Source organism: Protopterus annectens, chromosome 11.part0 (assembly GCF_019279795.1).
Source record: "Protopterus annectens isolate FY-2018-M chromosome 11.part0, PAN1.0, whole genome shotgun sequence".
NCBI classification, from domain to species: domain Eukaryota; kingdom Metazoa; phylum Chordata; order Ceratodontiformes; family Protopteridae; genus Protopterus; species Protopterus annectens.
In genome coordinates, this window is record NC_056745.1 from 1,106,282,729 (window position 1) to 1,106,303,515 (window position 20,787).

At 39.4% G+C, this 20,787-nt stretch overlaps 1 protein-coding gene across 7 annotated transcripts in view; it reads right to left on the reverse strand.

The window, feature by feature from the left end:
• Nucleotides 1–20,787, reverse strand: part of LOC122815712 (troponin T, slow skeletal muscle-like) — a 361,457-nt gene that overhangs the window by 235,375 nt on the left and 105,295 nt on the right. For 2 of the 7 annotated variants that reach the window (XM_044088448.1, XM_044088444.1), the window contains exons 6-7: nucleotides 19,246–19,252; nucleotides 19,109–19,162 (exon numbers count right to left, since the gene is read on the reverse strand). The exons of 2 other annotated variants lie outside the window; for them this stretch is intronic. In XM_044088448.1, the coding sequence (XP_043944383.1) occupies nucleotides 19,109–19,162; nucleotides 19,246–19,252 (61 nt within the window). The remainder of the gene's footprint in view (nucleotides 1–19,108; nucleotides 19,163–19,245; nucleotides 19,253–20,787) is intronic. 3 more of the 7 variants (XM_044088449.1, XM_044088446.1, XM_044088445.1) reach the window with 2 other exon arrangements.

Genomic DNA, 20,787 nt, shown 5'->3' on the forward strand with positions numbered 1-20,787 from the left:
TCACGGGGACCTTTTGGATGACTCTTTTTTGCAAAAGCTTTTCTATTTCATGGGCTGCATCCTCCTTCTGATTGGGAGGAACATCTGGGAGATAACTTTTTCTTTGGGAATTTCCAGAAAGAGAATGACGTATCCTGTGGATATGATCCTTGGCACCCATTTGTCACTTGTGATGGTCTCCCAGTCTTCTGGGTGCAAGGAGAATCACCCCCAGACTGCCTCCAGAGGAGGACAGTCAGGCATCTGTTCAGGATTTCTGGAAAGGCTTGTCCTGAGAGGATTCCTATGACCTCTGATTTTGCAGACCCCCTCAGCCATGTGGGCATATCTTCCATTTTGATTATTCCCCCCTTCTGTCCCAGGGGGAAAATACTCCCTGAGTGTCTTGAAAAGGACCTGCAACTTTCAAAACCACATTTTCTTGCTCCCACACCGGTTCCTGGAGAAGGTCCTTTGTGGGGTAGAGAAACATATTCCAATGGCAGACAAGGTCTTTCCATCCTTCTCGCTCCAGGACAGAGTCTCACTAACAGTTGGTCCAAACAATGTGGAGTCATCAAAGGGGGCATTAATAAAGGCTCATTTGAAAGGCTCCACAAAATCACATGGCCACATCCAGGCATGAAGCCTTATGGCAATGCCAGAACCGGCAGCCCTTGAGGTACCCTCTGCAGTGCGGGAAATCAACCTCATGGAAGCACTAGCTAGTCACAGTAGGGTGGCCAGTGTGGAGGAAAAGGTTTTCTGATCCTCGGCGGACATGAACCCTTGGATCGAGCCAGAAAGTTAATTTACTAAGTTCTTTTGTAGCCTCGTAAAGTGGCACAAAAAGTGTAATCCCCTCAAGGTGAATGTGGAAGAGGAGTAAACTCTTTTGCCAAGTCTGTCAAATGCCTGGGATTCTCTGTTTAAGGGATATGAAGAGGAGCTCTCCTGGGCAAGCTCCCTCTTGGTGGCTGCCACAACCACCATGGCATCTACAGGGATACCCTTGGTCCAAAACATCTTATCTGCAGGAGTGCTGAGAATCTTTTCCACTCATTTTAGGACTGTCTCTACTGTATCCGGTTCTTTTCAAGCCCTGGACAATACCAGCTGGATCAGCAGGTCAGCCGGGGGGGGGGCATCCAGGTAGTAGATGGGCTGGACCCAAAAGCCTCCCACAAAACTGATTCCTCCAGGGAAGGGTTCGGGGCTGACCAACCACTCCTCTGGTGCAGGATTTCTAAAATGTCTCCAAAGGAGACCTCATTGGGTGGTGACTTTGGGGACCCTTCTCCTTCTGTGTGCATGGTAACTGATTCCATAGGGGAAGCAATGTGTCTCCTTTTACACAGCCTTTTCCAAAGGACCTCCTTGGTGGAATGCTGCAGGGAGGTATCAAAAGATGCCTGGGGTTCTGCCATGGGGAGGCTTTGAGGGACTGGCTGTCCATGCGGCAGAGTGAAGGTCTCAGGTACCAGACCAGAATGGGTGGAGGGAGGTACCATGGCAGACAGTGCCGAGGGTCTCCCAGTATGGGACAGAACTATCTCCACCACTTCAAAAGCAGAAGGGCTCAGAACCATTGAGAGCTGTCCCACCATGGCAGATGCCTCTCAGATAGCTTGAGCCTCCTGTTCCGAAGGGGGGGATCAGAGCTGAGCTATCACTGGCCAAAGTTCCTAGGGGAAGCAAAGACTCTGAATGCCTTGGAGTCAACATCATCCCCCAGGACAGACCTCGAGACTACGACTCCTAGATACACTCAGAACCAAAACCATTGGAGACAAGCGGGTTGGGGAAACTGTCAGAAGCAAAAAGAAGATCTCTTTCAGCCCTGATGCCTTGGCACCGGAGACCAATGGCACCAAAGACTCCGAAACTGAGGGGCAGATCGGAGAAGGAGCCAAAGATTGGAATAGTGAACCTCTCAAGGATCCACACATGGATGGAGAGGAAACAAGCCTCATCTGAATCTGGGTCTTGAGGAATTGCCTCACCATTCTGCCAACATCTTTGTAGGAAAGACTTCAGGAAGACCTGGAAGATGCTGATGATGGGGATTCTTGGGGATCTCTTGGTGATCGGGACCAAGGTCTCAGAACCTGAACTGTTGGAGCCAAGCAGGGAGTCAACACAGTAGGAGCCAGTGGCAAGTCATTTGGCCCCGGAGACAGAGGAGATGAGATTGGAACCAAGCTTGTTGTCGACCAGGTTGGTTCCGACAACTTCTGAGCCTTTTTGGGTGGTTCCAAGGATGAATGCACTCGGGAGCACTTTTTGCTCTCCAGGAGTCATTAGTCTTCTTAGGACGGGTTGATCCCCTGACGAGGACTTTACCTCCGAGTTGGTGGAAGGAGGCAGCAAATCTTTAAGCAACAGCTTACTCCTCCTGGCCGCCAGAGCCCAGTGGTGGAAGGCCTGACAAATAATGTAAGGGGCCTCAAGATGAATAGACCCCAAGCAATAAACACATTCCCTGTGGGCATCAGAAAATGGAATCTTCTGCCCCCAGGAAATGCATTTTTTAAAACTTTGAGGTTTCTCTGACATCCTTAACAGAGAAAAATAAGGAGAAAGAAAAAGAAAAAAAATTTTTGGGAGGGGGGTAGAGAGAGAGGGAGGACTACCCTACAAAAAATAAGAGAAAAGGAGAAAAGAAAAACACTCACAAAACCCCTTTTACCAGAGGAAGCTCAAGAGTCAGGCAAACGCACTGCTGAAGCAAAGCATGGCAAACAAGGTCTGAGGTACATTGGGGAAGTGGGGCATTGTGGGTGTAGGGAATAACTCAAGTCAGGAAGCTCAAGCTGTAAAAAAGCAGCCAATCAGTTCTGAGGATCAGAACCAATACCCACAGGTTAATGAAATGAAGAGGACGACATCAGGTGTGTATTTTTCATGATTACAGAAACAGACAATTTTGGCTCTTAGCACCAACTGTGAGATTCTTTAAGAATTTCAAGGAAAGTGTTCCACAAGGCAAGAATAGTCTAAATGTAAAAGCAAATTAAACACACTTTCATGAGAAATGGTTTTAATGTACAGCTGGTGTCTTCATTTTAAAAATATAGTTTGGTAAGTGCTTTCATTTGCTAAAGCAGACTGCCTTCACATCATTAAAGAAAACCAATGCACCAGATCTTAAACTTGAACATTGTACTATTATCACAACAATGAGAGCTACTGTGAAACAAATGTAAAAAGATTAATATATCAAAGAGTATTGTACAACTAAGGGTATAAAATTACAGTGCGACTTACAAAAAAAAATCAGTGAAAAGGCAAAAGCTACCCACTGTGACATACCATTCTTAGTGCGATCCCTATTTTTTCCTTTATTTTATTTTATCTTCTTTCTGCTTGAGTACTCATGTAGTTTACGGGTAAGAGAGGCATCACTAACCAGTGGCTTAAAAGAAAGTTGATTAGTGAAGTCTATATCAAAAGACCAAAGAGGCGTTTAATCGAACACCTCTTCTTCGACAACCAAAGAGCAAACGCACTAAAGTGCGAATGCTCAAAACAGCGAAAGAAATCGCTTGGCCATCTCCGTGTGTTTGCCCCTTTCCCCACTGTAGTGCGATCTCAGAGTTGGTATATTTAGTTAGCGGAGGTGTAGAGGGACACAGCCCCCCACGTTGGGGGGTGTGGGGGTGAAGCCCCCCCTGTTGTTATGTTTGAAAGTGTGTATGTGTGTGTGTGTGTGTGTGTGTGTGTGTGTGTGTGTGTGTGTGTGTGTGTGTGTGTGTGTGTGTGTGTGTGTGAGTGTGTGTGTGTGTGTGTGTGTGTGTGTGTTTGTGCTAGCAATTTTTTTTCCCAGGGAAAGAAATCGCTGTTTTGAGAATTCGTGCTTTAGTGCATTCACTCTTATTGTGTCAACAAAGAGGTGTTCAATTAAACGCCTCTTTGGTCTTTTGATAGAGACCTGATTAGTGTTATAGTCAATCCTGGTTGTTTTAACTCTTTTTGTGTCGACAAAGAGGTGTTCAATTAAACTCCTCTTTGGTCTTTTGATATAGACCTGATTAGTGTTATAGTCAATCCTGGTTGATTTAACTCTAGTGCTGTACTGTAGAATGACATGTTATTCTAGTTCTGCAACCATGGTTTTAGAATATATAAGTAAATGAGTGTTGAGGTACAGTGCGCCCATTCGGGTGTGCCAGGCAAAGCTCCTATAAAAACTCACTTGATTGAGTTTTCTACTGCTTAGGAATACAAGGTCTTTAAAACACCAGTGTATTAGCTGCTTGCGTGAATTTACGGTCATGTGTGCTTTGAAAGCATAAAGATGTAATGTAATGGTATTGGCTTTCTGATACTTTCATGCATTGGGGCTGATTAAGTAGCATGGACAATATATACAAACACACACACACACACACACATATATATATATATATATATATATATATATATATATATATATAAATACATACACAACAGGAAGTGTATCTCAAGAAAATGGAAATCCATCTCTGCGCCATCCTTTGATGAATTTTTAAGACTACTGAAACAGCAATGATGGAAGTCAAGGTCAAGAAAAATAAGGATTACGCCCAAATCGTGGAGCAATAATCCATGGAAGAAGATACGATCTCTTATCAAGACATTAAGGATGAACTCAGCCTCTTCTTGAAGGAAAAAAAATAATAACATTGTCTAAGTACTATATATACTTGAATCAGATTGGTTTATCTTATACTCTATTCTCAGGCCAATGTAAATAATGTACTTAGTTTGTCACTTTGTTTAAATGATTACATAAATTACAAGTAAACTATTTGTTAATCTTTGAAGGAAATCAATAAAAACTTTTTGAGTAAACACACACACACATATATATATATAGAGAGAGAGAGAGAGAGAGAGAGATATATAGATGTAGATTCAAATAAGTTTGCATGCAATGACAAAAATGTATGTGATTATGCATATTTTATGTGTACACATAATATGTGTGTGTGTGTGTGTGTGTGTGTGTGTGTGTGTGTGTGTGTGTGTGTGTGTGTGTGTGTGTGTGTGTATATATATATATATATATATATATATATATATATACCTCCATGAGTGTGTATGTGTGTGTGTGTGTGTGTGTGTGTGTGTGTGTGTGTGTGTGTGTGTGTGTGTGTCTGTGTGTGTGTGTGTGTGTGTCTGTGTGCATGTACACCTAGCTACACCTTTTCTACTCCCTTTGATGGAGACTACTAGAAACATTGTCAGAGATTTAAAAGAAAATTAGAAAAGAGGGTTAATTCCGTAGGTATTGCAGTGCGCACCCTGTGGGTGGTAAGATATAAAATAGGGGGTAACTAAAGTTTAATTAGTCTAACAGGAGGACCTGATTAATACAATATTGTAGTGCTCTCTAGTGCAAGCAGATGAGATAAGAGTGACAGGACTTGTAAAGTCAAATGTACATAATGGGTAGGCAATTTAAGAGACAATAGATTTAAGAACAGAACATGAACAGGGCAGGTAGCATGGAGAAAATCAAAACGTTTTACACAGCAGTATTACCTGCAGCTCTTAGAGTTAATTATTGTCCTGGTTACTATAACTTAAGTATAAATGCTGTTTATTGGCTCCCACAAGTTAATCCCTTTGAAATCAAAGGATGTAACATAAATGTTGGCATCCTGTCACTAACCTTGAACTTCTAAAGCTTTTACAATTCTAAGAAAAGTAAAACAATAAATGCAAAGTTAAATTATCTCTTTGGATGCCTACAGGTCATTATCTCAAATAATCTGAGTTGTAATGCTGCTTGTACAAATGTGAATGTGCAGAACAGCATTTGAACTGAAACCAAGAAAAATGTTTTGTGGAGGGGGAAGTTGACTATCGCCTGGCCAAGCAAAGCATTCCCTACCTATAGCTATCTCTAAGGCTACTTCACATTGAAGGGAAGGCAGAAAGTGAGCAATTTATGTTGGAGTGAATGACAGTTGTTAAAAGGCATCAAGTGAAGAAAAGAGCTATTTTTTTTTTTACTTAAAACCTTTTTAGTTATTTTTCCCCAAAGTGACAAGAACGGCTTGCCCTTGAAATTGTGAACGTTAAAACTGCTAATCTCCATAATTTTGAAAGTTGGTGCATTGTCATCCTAACCCTGGGGTACAGTGATCATACAGTTGGTATATCTAGAAGCAGAGATGTAGGGAAAGAATCCTCAAGTGAAATTCAGAGGGTGGAGCTGTACTGCAGACATTCACTTTTAAAAGCCTGTCTTTTGAAACTGACGAATTAAAAGTTTTGTCCTTGCAATTTTGATAGGCTTATGGCAACTATTCTTTTATGCTCATAACATCTGGAAGTAAGAATTATGTTTTTATGCCAGTGTGGACTTGGAATAAAATCCAGTGACTCAGGATACAGTATGACTGAATGTGAGTTGGGTATAGTGAATACAATAGTGTTTTTCTTTTTTCTTTCTTACTAAATCAGTAAGTTGGTAGAATTAGTAAAATGTGGGGGTTAGACTCATTGGATTAATATAAGAAGATTACAAGGAATTTTTGATATTATTTCAATGTTTTTTCAATAAACAATTTTACTGCTGCTGTAACAAGTAACAGAAACACACACACACACACACACACACACACACACATATATATATATATATATATATATGTACAAAGTCTGACATGTTCATTGCACATCATTAAATATTACCATTTCAGGCGGTGCTGTACATCAGCTTTATTCTTTTCTTAATAATCTTTACCAATCTCATTCAAATTATACATTCTATTCAGTTTCTTATACAACCATATCACGATATTTAAATTTAATGAAAGATGGATAATTGCATTTTAATTGATAATTTAATGTTTAACCATACTTGCTTCCTGTGAATTTGTCTGGAAAACACTGATGCATAAAAATAATTTTATCCTCCATAAAACTATGTGTTTTGTCCATCTGTCATAACAGAACCTCCATCACTCACTCAATCACCATATTTGCGTTTGTAACAATCCATACATTACTTATCATTCCATTTCATAATTCTTACAAATCTGTCTGTAGCACTATACTCTTCACACAGTTTATGATGTACATTATTTAGCTCTACTTATATAATGTTACTTAATAAATACTTTAATGCATATTTTCTGCCCAATCCACATTCTTGATGCAAAAATCATCTTCAAGCTTCTTTATGCCCCTCACCAATTTACCTCTTACTAAATTCTCTTCAGCTCTCTGACACACCAGAAACCTTTAGTGCCCTCAATAAAGACTTCAGTATTTTTCCAGCACCATATTGTGGTCAATAGGTCATTCTAAACAGAACCATTGTTTATATATATATATATATATATATATATATATATATATATATATATATATAATGACATTCACTTTCACTTCTCCTTGTAAAATGAAAATCACATAAATCATTCACAAATATCTAACAACCTCTGAAGGTGTATGTATATATATATATATATATATATATATATATATATATATATATATATATATATATACATATATATATATATTTACTAATTAACAGTTCCAGCATTGCATTTTGCACCTTCAATCATATTTAAAGAAACCTACTACTCTCTCAAAGTGCTAATCTCCCTAATATTTGCTCTCCTACAAATCCACTTTGATATATTTTGTTTTATCAAACTTCCATATATTATTTATGCCGACTCAACTAATTTCCATTATATCCCTCCCCTACCAACAAAGGGCATCATTAAAAATGGATAATTGGTAGGCAAACAGAATACTGAACCATAACTATAGGAATATTGTACAGTAACTATAGGAATCAATCAGAGAAGGTTAGAAAATATTGTCAAGAGAGATTGTAAAAGCAATTCATAAAGAGACAGTGGGAGGACATATGTATGGCTCCCAAATATGCAACAAAGTCTAGAGGATTTATGATTTTTGTTTGGAAGTGTGCATGGGTATTTTTATACCCCCAAGCAGACTCTAAAGATGTTTTTTCCTTGGGTAGATGGCAAATGTTGGAGATGTGAGGGACAGTGTAATGACTTGGCAGCCTTTAAAAATTCTCTACAGAGTACTCTGTCAAATATTGGGTAAGTAAATGTGTGTTAAGTATGGAAATTATTTTTTTGAGTTGGGATACAGGATCTGAATTGCCTAAATGTAATAAGGCCTGTTAAGTTTAATTCTGGTAGCTGCCAAACAAGTAATTGCAAGAAATTTTAAATCAATGTCTAAATCAACTCTGCTTGAAGAATTGAATACGGTAACAAGAGAAAAAAGAACTGGAAGTGGGATCTTTAGAAAAGGGTAGGAGCAAACTACATAGAAAAAATGAAAATTGTTGGTACAAAACATCCATAATAATGTTTTAGAGGACGAGTGAGGTTTAAGGGAAGGCAGGAATTGAGAAAATTATGCAAAGATGGATGGACAGTAATTGTATAAAAGCATGTATGTGATGTATAACGTTTGTACCTGTGAACATGTTAACATGGCTTGTATTCTTTTACATAAATGGATGTTTGTCTGTGTCTAAAGTGATAATTCAATAAAGGTTTTTAGCTGCATCTTACACTCAAACACACACACACACACACACACACACACACACACACACACACACACACACACACACACACACACACACACACACATGCACACATACGTGCACGCGCGCGCACACACGCACACACACACATGTGCCCGTACACACACACATGCAGATGCGTGCGCACACACGCACACACACATGCACGCATGCATACAAACATGCACACCACCCCTGCGCGCACACACGAACACACAAGCGCGCGCACACACGTGTGCATGCACATGCACAAACACTCACAAGCATGTGCAGACACGCAAACACACACACACACACACACACACACACACACACACATGCACAAGCACACATGCACACATGCACACACATGCACACACACAAGCACCCATGATATTTCATTCTATGCGACACCTGACTTCATGATCATTCATGTTCAGCATTTAAGGCTGTAGAAATAGTCTTTCAGTGTCACAGCAGTATTCTTCTGGATATGCTGCTGTAACTTCTAGAAATAATGCCAAAAGATTCCAAAGACAAGATCTCCTCTAAGCAAGCCCACACTGTTCTCTGCCTAACATAAGTAGACCCCCCCATGCCATTCTGGACAAGTGTCATTATGGCTCTTTCATGGTTTTACATAGAATATTGTTAACAATGATATATCTAAAACTGACTAGATAGGCCATCTTCTATTATGGACTGGTACCCCTACAGTCTGTAGTCATAGATAAGAAGTATACCCACACAGTAACATTCACTTTGTTTGACAAGAAGGATAGGGAGTCTAATTATGCTTCTATCTTGATCCTTTTTTGAAAACCATCAGATGTATTACCTGATTCCAATGAACTTGAGTTTCTAGTTTGATTTGTGGAAGTAGTTATCATATCTGTAATAATGTAATGGATGCTTCTCCTTGCCTTTACAGCACCCTGACATATACCTTTATAGGTTCATAGGAGGTTACTTGGCTAATGGCCCTAGGGCCATTATAAGCATAACCATGTTATACCCATGTTCCCTAATTGACCTTAGTTAGATGGTCATTATTTGCATAGTGAGTCTGTGATCAGCACCAACAACCCCTGTCCATGAGGGACATAGGATCCACCCCAAGGGCGAATTTATGGTCTCCCATCCAATTATCTAGGTTGCGCTTGAATAAGGTCATAAGGAGCTCTGCTTTACGTGAATTGGGAGTTTATTCCACAGGAGCGGCAATCTCTGTCAAATATATCTGTCTCTCCAGCATGTTCTGTTAATGTCACAGGCTAGGTTGAGATCCCTGGAGTGAGTGACTCTTGTTCAGTGCTTTCAGTCTTTCCATGTAGGTCATGATTTGGAGGCCCTAAATTTTCTTGGTGAGAAACCTTTCTGGTCTCTCCAGCTGCTGCAGGTGTTTGGTGAGGTACATGTAAAAGGCAGCATTGTAGTCTATTAAGGTTCTGATGATGGTTGAGTACAGAGGAATTATAACATCTTTAGTTTTGGATGTGATGCCTTTACTTAAGAAATGCGTAATGTAGAAATCTTTCCTTATCATTGTGGGTACACAGTGATCAAAGTTTAGATTGCTATCAACCTGTGTTCCCAAATGTCACACCCCTGGTTTGAGTTTATGTGGCTGCTGTCAATATTGCAATTTGCAGGGAATTCCTCTTTGCCAAAGGGGATAATGATGCACCTTTTTGCATTTAGTGGCTTTTGGCACCAATCATTTGTCTATGTTAGCCCCTTTTGTAAAATGTTAAGATCATTGGGGGGAATCAATGATTGCGCCCAGTTTGCAATCATCAGCAGACTTGGAAGGCCACAGGCCATCTACTTTTGCCTGGACTTCTGAGAAATAGATTTCAAACAGTAGAGGACCCAGTGCAGATCCTTCTGGTATGCCACTGGTAATTGGTTTAGTAGTAGATATGGCATCCCCAACTTTGACGCTATGTGTTCTGTAGGTGAGTCAGTTGGCTACCCATCTAGTAATGGTGAGGGTTAGTCACCAGCAGTGAGAGTTTCTCAATGATACCTGAGAGGGGAACTGTGTCAAAAGCCTTGCGTAAGTCAAGATAGGTGTTATGTACTGTTTTGCCTTCATCTAGGGCTTTGGTGACATTCTCAAAGAAGTCCATCAGGTTTAATAAGCATGATCTACCCTTAATGAACCCAAACTGAGTCAGGTGAAGCATTTGAAGGTCACCTATGTCCTTGTTGATACGGTCCATGTTGATTCTTTGCATGGCCTTGCAGATAAGGCTGGTTAGATTTATGGGTCTATAGCTCCCTGTTTCAGTTGATGGACCCCCTTTCTGCAAGGAGATTACTGCTGCTGTTCTCCACTCTGCTGGAACAAAGCCAGTGCTCTAGCTGTGGTAAAAAGAGTGTCAGGTGGGTCCACTATTTTAGATTGTTTAGTAGGCAGCCTGGGATGTTATCTGGTCCCATAGATGCCATGTTTTTGGCCTTGGACAGCGCGGATGTGACCTGCTCTTTGGAGATACTAGGCAGAGGACTGGTGTCAGGTATGCTTTGGGGTATGGCTGGTGCACACAGGGGGGTGAAATTTGCTCCACATCTGTCAGCTAGCAGCTTGGCAATTTGCACAGGTTAAGTATGAGTGGTACCATCCACTACACGTTTATCACATAACTGGGCATTCCCTTTTAGATTTCAGATGTAGCAAAAGAATGCCTTATGATTATCCTTAGCTAGGGATGCTAATTTAGCTTTGTAGTTAGCTTTATAAGACTTTACAAGACATTTGAGTTGCTTGTTTAAGTTGTGGAGGGTATTCTTCCTCTGCTGAGTAAGTTCTTGTTCTTAGACATCAGTTTCTTCCTTTTGTTATATAACCTATTTATACTTGAGGTGCACCAGGGTGGCTTGTTTTTTCTGGAGGACCTGGTTTTGATCCGGGCAGGTAAAGACACGTCTATATAGTTGTTTAAGTGTTTATACAGGGCATTTGTGTACTTGTCTACATAGGAGTTATTGTTGGTTGTGTTAGCAGGGGGTTCAAAACTTTTTATACCATCGCTTAGTAGGCTGCAGTTTGTTTTGGAGAAATTTTTCAGTTTCTGCTGCTCGTGTGGGGTGCTAGGTCCAATTGTTACTTTGAATGAGATAGAGTTATGGTCTGACCTTACCAGGCAGGGCAACACAGGGAGGATAGTGCAGTGACCTCCTGTTTTGGTGAGTACTAAGGCTAGGACATTTGAGCCCCTTGTTGGGGTACAGACGAACTGTTCCAGAGCATTTGTATTGACAAAGTCCAGGAACCTCAGGGCAAGCATGTTTGTGCTCTTACATATCACCCAACTGATGTAAGTATAATTGAAATCTCCCATGACAAAGGTGTTTGGCTGTATAGTTAGTGACTCTAGCAAGTCCAGGTAGGCAGTGTGCTTTCCTTGCGTGATGGTGGTGAACCTGAAGCTTAGCAATGATGTGGTAGGGTGTTTTACCTATATTTAATTGGACCTGGAGTAACTCAAGACAGTCATACTGTTTAGCCAGTCTCAAGGTGTATTTGGCTTTCATGAGGATGGATACACCTCCACCTTTGATTCTTTCACTCTTGATTTGAGGTCTGAATATGATGCTGAAAGCATTGTAGCCTTGCACAGCCAGGGTGCTCTCTGTGGCCTTGAACCATGTCTCAATGACTGTACAGATGTCAGCATGAGGTTCTCTGGTTCGATCCTCGGCGGGTGTGCCTTCTGTACGGAGTTTGCATGTCCTACCTGGGGTCCCGCTGGTTTCCTCTGGGTGCTCTGGTTTCCTCCCACATCACAAAGACATGCTGTAGGTGGATTGGACACTCTAAATTGGCCCTAGGTATGAGTGTGTGCGTGTATGTGCCTTCTGTGGAAGGTTGGGCGCTGGGCTGGAAACTCAACACTGTAAAACTCCACTGCCAATCATGAGCAAACAGGTGATCCTCTGTGGTGACCCCTAACCAAGAAAAGCCGAAAGAAGAAGAAGAAAATGATATCTGTACTCATTTTTTCTCCAAGAGCATTCACTATGCAATTTGACAATTGTCTCCTGATAAAATGTTGCATTTACAGTTTTCACCTTTGGTTTTCTAATGCAGTCAAAGAATAAATACATTAAATTATTATTTCAGATTTTAAGATCAAGTTGAGTTTTCAGCTAAATCCGGAAGTAGTTAATAGCTTTTCTACATTATTTAAGATAGACGTGTTTTAGCACCACTGATAAGTTTTCATTGTGAAGTAGTCTCTGTTTTCATTTTTATATGTTTTTTTTTTGTTTACAAAAGTTTTCTTTTTAAACATATTTATTTCTACAACTAAGCACTAAAAGTATGAATTCACAAAATTAATTCACAAGTGCAGAAGACAATATCATGGAAGCCATCTTTATCTGATTTATATGAGTCACTGAAAACAGTAACCCAGTTTAAATGTATCAAAGCTATCACAGTTTCCACAGCTAAAGTTTATGAAATGAAATGCATTTATGACTGAGATTGATTTTACTCTTTGGTTAAATATGAAGGCATCATGATCTGTGAGAATTCTATTGGATATAAACAAGGCGGTGTGCTGAAAGATCCCAGAATGGAGAGGTTAATACCCAAGATGTTGCTCTATTTTGCACTGTCTATTACAAAATATTTTGACTTACAGTCAACTAATATTTTAAGCATATCTGTTTGATGTTGAGCAGTTTATTCACTGTTACTCACAGGTAATCAGAATCATTCATAAGGTTGTATTTTTATACCTTGGACTTTGGTCAGGAAATATTAATGCAATGTAAGGGACAGAGACGATATGAAGCAGTTTTTTGCTGTATGACCAGTTTCTTTTCCTAAGCTGCTTTTGCTCTTTCTGATTTGTAGGATTTCTGTTACAAATACTGAGATATCATGACGTATCCCACCACTTCTGCAACAATGGAAGCAGGCATACCCTGGAATTTTTGAATGCCCACAATAAGTATGTATTTGCTGCTATTTAAATTAGTATATTCCTGTAAGTCACAGAGTTGTAATGCTACCAGTAGGGCAAATATCTAGTACTACAGTAAAGTGAGATCAGAAGACCAAGACCTGTTACAAAAGACCAAGGTAGTATAAGGCACCAGTCTGATCACTGCTACATTACTTCTTTGATTCAGACAAAACTTTCTGCCCTCAGATTTAGCCTAGCACCTCCTAGACTTACTGACTTTCTCCATAAATGTAGATCTGTTCAATGGTACATGCAAGCAATAATGCCCAACAGGGTGAGTGCTATTGTGGAAATAACTCATACCAAGGGGTGTTCTCTATACCAATGTAAGGGCATTATATACATAATAACACACACACACACACACACACACACACACACACACACACACACACACACACACACACACACACTGAAGATCATTACTGCACTTAAATAATGGGCTACATGTTAAATTGCTCTGTTTTATTTTTGCTACATCATTTTTTTTTATTTTTGATGTAAAATAGTTCCTCTGTCTAATGTTTCAAATTTATTGTATTATATGTCACACACGCATACACACATAACACTTAACAGCAACTATGTAATGGGAAAATAACTCTTAATTGTTTCATGAATCCATACTGGTGGACTGCCTATTAGCAGCAGAGTATCTCTTGCCTACCTTTCTCTCTCTTTCTCTCTCTCTCCTTACATTCTCACGCATGTGCAAGCATGCACACACACACACATACACACACACACACACACACACACACACACACACACACACACACACACACACACACACACACACATGCACGCACACACGTGCGCACACATGCAGACATGCACACCTCGGCACACACAATTTTCCTTTTATTTTATTTAGTTTTCCTTTTAATTATCAACTAGATTTAAAGCATGACAAACAATACAAAATAAAACAACATTATCACTTTTTGTTAAAAATCTGATTCATTTTCTTACATTTATTTCTAATCTGTAAAGTTTCAATAATGTATTACACTATTAGCTTCACTTTATTTTTTGTTTAATTGCACGTTATCTTCATGGCATGAACCTAGCATCAAACAGTATTTTACCTTCTTCACTGATGATGCCACAATACAATCAGAAGATGACTGACTTTAATAACTGGCTTTGATTCTGGTGTCATTCTAACGGGGTGCAATATCTGTCATCAAGGAAGGAGATGGTCAACAGACCATGCTGCTTTGTCAGGGATGGTCTGCACCTCTCCCCTCTAGGCTTTTGAATATTAGCTAAAACACTATCCTCCCCCATAGTGCCTTTTTTAGGCAATGCTAAACTGAAAGTACTTCTGATATAGCAGATCATAACCAAGAAAATCTAAAGGTCTTATTGCTCAAAGCTAGGAGCCTAAATAACAAATTCCTCTCCCTGCAAGCTCTCCTTACCCTACAGAATGTTGCCATCTGTGTGGCCAGTGAGATATGGTTTGAAGCCATGGAAAGCACACTGGAAATGCAAGGCTATAATGTCTTCCACACATTTAGACCTGCTACTACACAGACATGGCCTAAACATGGAAATGTCTTGATTTATATCAAAATAATAAATACCTCAAGGCTGCTTAACAGTACAATGCACTTGAGCTTCTCAATGTTCAAATCACCATAGGCAAAATCCTATACCACTTCATTGCAAGTTACAGGTCCCCCTTTGTGACCCAGGAAACCCATAAAATGTATTTAAGCTTAGTGGAAACACTCACCATCCCACCCAATACCACATTCATCTGTAAGTTTAATTACCCCACTAATAACTGTGAATCACATACGACACCAACTGTACAGGCACAGAGATTCCTGGATTTTGTAAATACAAACTCCCTGGGCTAGACTATCAATAAGCTGGCCAGAGGCCTAAACATACTGGGTCTGGTACCCTAATATATAGATGAATGCTCCCCACCCCCTACCGTAATATCTTCTGTAGTAAGGTCAGACCACAAAATGTTTTCCTTTGAACCAAAAATAAAATGCGAACCCCAAGAACTACTCTAAGGCTAACTTCTTACAATTAAGTGTTAACCTGGCAAAATCTCAAGCCCCCATAAACTCTGAGAACACTGCTGCCTACACGGAACTGTTCACAGAAACTCTTTACAAGTATGTTAATAGCTGCATAGAGACAGCTGTATCAACCAGGAATACATACATAACTAACTCAAAAACAAGCCATCCTGGTGGCTGTATAACAGAAGGAAGAAAATCTTTGGCAAAAATTAGGAGGTGTAGCACACAGCAGGATAAAAGCACTCTCATCAAACAAAACATACAACACAGAGAGAAAATTGTGTATCAAAGCCAAATTTGAGGTAAATTTGGACTCCTAGGACAAGGGGAGCCACAAGGCATTCTTTAGCTATGTCTGCAGCCTCAAAGGGAACGCACAATTGTGTGAAGAAATCATTGTTAATGGAGGCATTTATACTGAGCCAGAAGAAAACTACTACAAACAAATTCAGCTCTGATGCTGACCCTCTCTCCCCCTCAACCTCTCCTCAGGAAGTACCATCAAATACAACTCCCCCCTACTATTACTAGGGAACAGGTCCTCAATGCTTTCTCTAAAGCCAAGAACACTGCATCAATGGGCTCAGACAATATCCCAGAACACCTTCTACATAACATGAAACATGATCTACCAGGCCCTCTCGAATCACTATTTAACTGTTGCCTCCAAAGAATCCTCATAATTAATGAATGGAGAACAGCAACAGTTATCTCTCTGCATAAAGATGGATATTCTACAGACCCTGGAAACTAACCTATACGTCTCATTAGTCTGATATGCAAATGCTTGAAAAGAATTATCATGGAAATGATCAATAATGACATAGGAAACCTCAGACATTGAACCCATCCCAATTTGATTTCATTAAGGGCAGATCATGCCTACTCTTCCTGGTGCACTTCTTTGAGAAGGTCACTAAAGCAATGAATAAGGGTAAAATGGTTCACACTGCCTACCTTGGCCTGGCCAAGGCATTTGACACAATACCCCACTCAGATATTGTTGATAAACTGAAGAGGTTAGGTATAAGCCCTTATGTCTCTTGGTGGATAGCCAGCTGGCTCACAGACAGGACCCAGGAAGTTAAAATTGGGGAGTCCACCTTTACAAAGAGCTGAGCCACAAGCAGGGTCCTTCAGGGATCATTCCTGGGACAACTCCCTTTTTGGCATTTACTTCTCTGATGTTAAGGTCAATGTCAGTGGCCTTTTGGCTGACCAAATCTGCAGATGTTTACAAATTAGGAGCAGTCACAGAATCCCCCACCAACACTAATTTTCTTCAGGAAGAGCCAAAAAATGAATAATAATATCCTTCAGGAAGTCATCCACTCCTGGTAATTGTCATATTGACAACACACCCCTAAAAGCCGACTCAGTAATCAGACACTTGAGGACAAACAGACAGTAATGTAGCCTTTGACCATCATGTGTCTACAGTAGTGAGGAAATCATTCTATGCTGTACAACTTATAAACAAAGTTATGGCATCTATGACCAAGGAGATCATTGTTCCACTGTATTCTACATTCATTAGACCTATCAATGAGGACAATGCACCTTTGGTATGTACCTAACCAGGCACATCCAACAAGTGGAACATCCACAGAGGTTCCTCACAAAAATAATATAGGGTATAAGTAACATGTCTTATGCAGACAACCTCAAAGCCCTATCCCCGTATTCTGTCTCCTTCAGGCTGTTGTGGGGATATCCAGGCCTGGCATACAAGGCATTGGCAGACCCCACCATGATGGACCTCCTGCATATCCACAAAACAAACAGTGGAATTACCTGTTCTAAAGACTTAAACCTTACCTGTGATATAAATGGGACCTGCTGGAGAGACAGGTATGTATCCCAGAGATTAGCCATTCTCTGGAACACACTCCCCTTCCATGTGAAACGGAGTTCTCTCCTATCCCAATTCAAATGTAACTCAGACAACTGCACGGGGAACAGGAAATTCATCACTGGTGTGTCATCTATGTTTATAATTAACACAGCCAGCCTGTAAATGGTTTATCTCCAAGGCCCCTACTTGTAAATATTTCATCTCCCAAGCCCGTGCTTAACACTTATCAAGGGTACCACAACTTGTCAAAAGATTTGAGATACTTGGCTAGGCTTAAAAAGGCCCTAGTGGTCATTAGTCTGGTATACACCTATGAACCTATCTGGTGAGTCTGCTTAGCTTGCCCACTAGATCAGGCCACCAATTTAACAAACCAAACCCCTCCCAACCATAACTAGTGTTTCACATAAGCTCTGCAACACAGTTGCCTTTGTTCTCCACATCAGCCATAATAGTACCTAGGTGTAAACCACTGAAATCTCAAATTAGATAATAGAAGATGTCAAAGTTCTCTAGGCTGGTCTATAAAATATTTATACTCAGTACATAGCAATAACCTGTCCTTTAGTGTCAACAAATTTAACATTTTAAGAGACTCAATTTAAAGGGCATAAAGCCATAAATACAAACTAGTCAATTCGTAAAAAAAAAAATTATCACTTTTAAAGAACTCAGAACAATAACATATAATTTTAACCCTGACTACCATGTGTCTACCAAAGTCAGAATGGCATATTCTGTAGTATGACCTAAAGATATGCCATTGTCACATTAAAGAAATCCCCATCCCACTGTGTATTTCACTAATCTGACCCATTTTTGAGTTCAAGGCTTTGTTTTGTTTGTAATCTTCAAACAAGATAACTGTAGCATAGCAAAAAAAAAACATTTCTTAGTATAAATATCACACAGCAATAAAATATGAACTATTCAGAAAGAGTTTAAGAACTTTTATAGCCTACTTGGATGTGGCCTTTACCTGACCTGCTGTGCAATACCTAGTTTGGATGTACTTGGCAGTAAGAACTTATACTTTTGACAGCTAACACTAGAGTGGGGAAACTGTACTTAATACAAATATTGTATATAGAAAAACAAGAGTGATATACACATACAATACTCCCTTTCAAAGTTATGAAATGAGCTTTCCAATACAACTTCTTTCAAGAGTAATCTTGATAGGAATATGGGAAGCAATGATATTATGAAGTTACAGCAACTGGGATTCTTAAAGTTCAGTATGCTATAATCTGTATAAGTGAGCGTATAAACACACTAGTCAACTACATGACAATGCTTGACTAGGCCAACAAGCTCAGGGCCTTTCCTGCACATTTTGGGCAAAAAGAAGGTTACATGAGTTATCTCATGTCACAAAGCATTCAACCAATAGTTACGATAATCAGCATTTCTTCTAGACGTTCCGTCATATTTCATACATCAAAGCCTTTCCTCTAGCCAGTTCTAACTGGAAGATATATAACTGATAGGAATGAAGGAATCAGGCATTTGATTATAAAGGTGCCATGCTATACTGCATGATAAATGGTACAAAGGGGAACTAGAGTGCATGATACTCTTGAACCAGAATGGCCAGATTTCAGCTACTCCAAATGCAGAATTATATGCTCCTAGTCAGAGGCTCTATGCCACCTGTACAATAACAAACTGTAATCTTGTTAGAGTTTTTTACCTTCTTCGCCACCCGCATCTTCTGTATATTCCTCTGGTTCATATTCTTCTGCAACTGATCAAATTATGTATAATAAATATGCATGTACAGAAAGGAATGCTAGTAATATGTGCAAACTGCTGGCTGTATGTTCTTACCTTCTTCCTCCTCTGCCCTGCATTAGGAATACAAAGCAAAGAACACTAAGTTAAAAAGATAAACAGTAACCACAACCAACCTTTATCAAACAAGCAATCAAGACCATTTTCACAGTCAATTAGCTACTGTAAATAGACCATACATATTGTATCTGCCCTTATGTCCTACGCTGTAGCTAAAAAAGGCTCAAAAAAGATTGTTTCAATTACTTTGTTAATAAAAGACTTAATAAAACTAAAACAGAATCTACCAACAGCATCCTTTAGCAATATTTTACTACCCAATGGCAATTACAAAAAAATCCAACAATTCAAGCAATAGTAAACAGATCTTGTAGAATGTGGAATGTGTTTGATTGTGAAAATGCTTTCTGCCTCCAGTTCAGTATAATGTAAGATGTCACCTCCAGATAAATCCAATGTGGTGTTGAACCTGAGTTCCAGTACTTGAAGCCTGTTGTAGTCATGTGTTCAATTTTCCTAACAAACATTCTGAAAAACATTATTTTCTCAAGGATACATTCCCACCCCTTCCCCTCTTGCTTGTCTTGTAACTCTTATTCACTTACATTAACTCAAACAGCCCCATCTGAAGCTTGTTCTTTCCAATCAGTTTTTTATTTTTTGACTTATGACTTTGATATCAAAAATGAACACAAACGAAACATGATGGAACACAACAAATGCAGATGCAACAAATAGACATCAGATTATGCTATGCGTTGTAAGGGTGCTTTTTTATTTGGCTTTGGAAAGTTCTCACTTACTAGGACTAGGCCAGACCCATTGGAGAACAAGTTTAATTCTTTCTACATTCCAGTTGCTGATGTCACACTGCTTCAACACAGAACTGCTTGCTGGCAACAAGAGTGTACTATCTTGCCATGAAGTAAAAATCTTTTAACTTTGGAACAAACTCTTACTACTTATACTATTTTCACTATCCATACTGAAACAAACTAGAGCAAAAAAGTGGTTTAGTGGTTCAGTATGGGAAGACCACCTGTAAAAAGATGTAAAAACTAGCCAAAGGCAGAACATGGTTGCCAAAGGTTCCAGTCATCATCATGTATGGGTCATAAGCTTGTATACTAACTAAATTCCAAGTCTCCTGAAACAGTCACCTGTTTAGATCACTACGTCAGTTGACAGCAAAACACCATAAGGCCCAATGCCCAGCATTAATTTTAATACCTTTCTGTCAGATATAACCATTTAGATGTTCCTCTCTGATATAACCATTACATATCTTCTCATATATAATCCTTTAAAATCTTTCCTGAGTGCTATGCATTTTTGTATATATGCATGTAGAGCATAATAATATGTATATGTATATATGTATATATATATATATATATATATATATATATATATATATATATATATATATATATATAAAAATTTTTTTATTTATTGTTGCAAATAATTAGGCTGGACCCTCATTCAGCTATGACCCGACCCCTTCTGGCAAACCAGCAATTACAATATTACACATGATTAACAAAATTTAAGCAACAACAGAAAATGAAGTGAAAATGT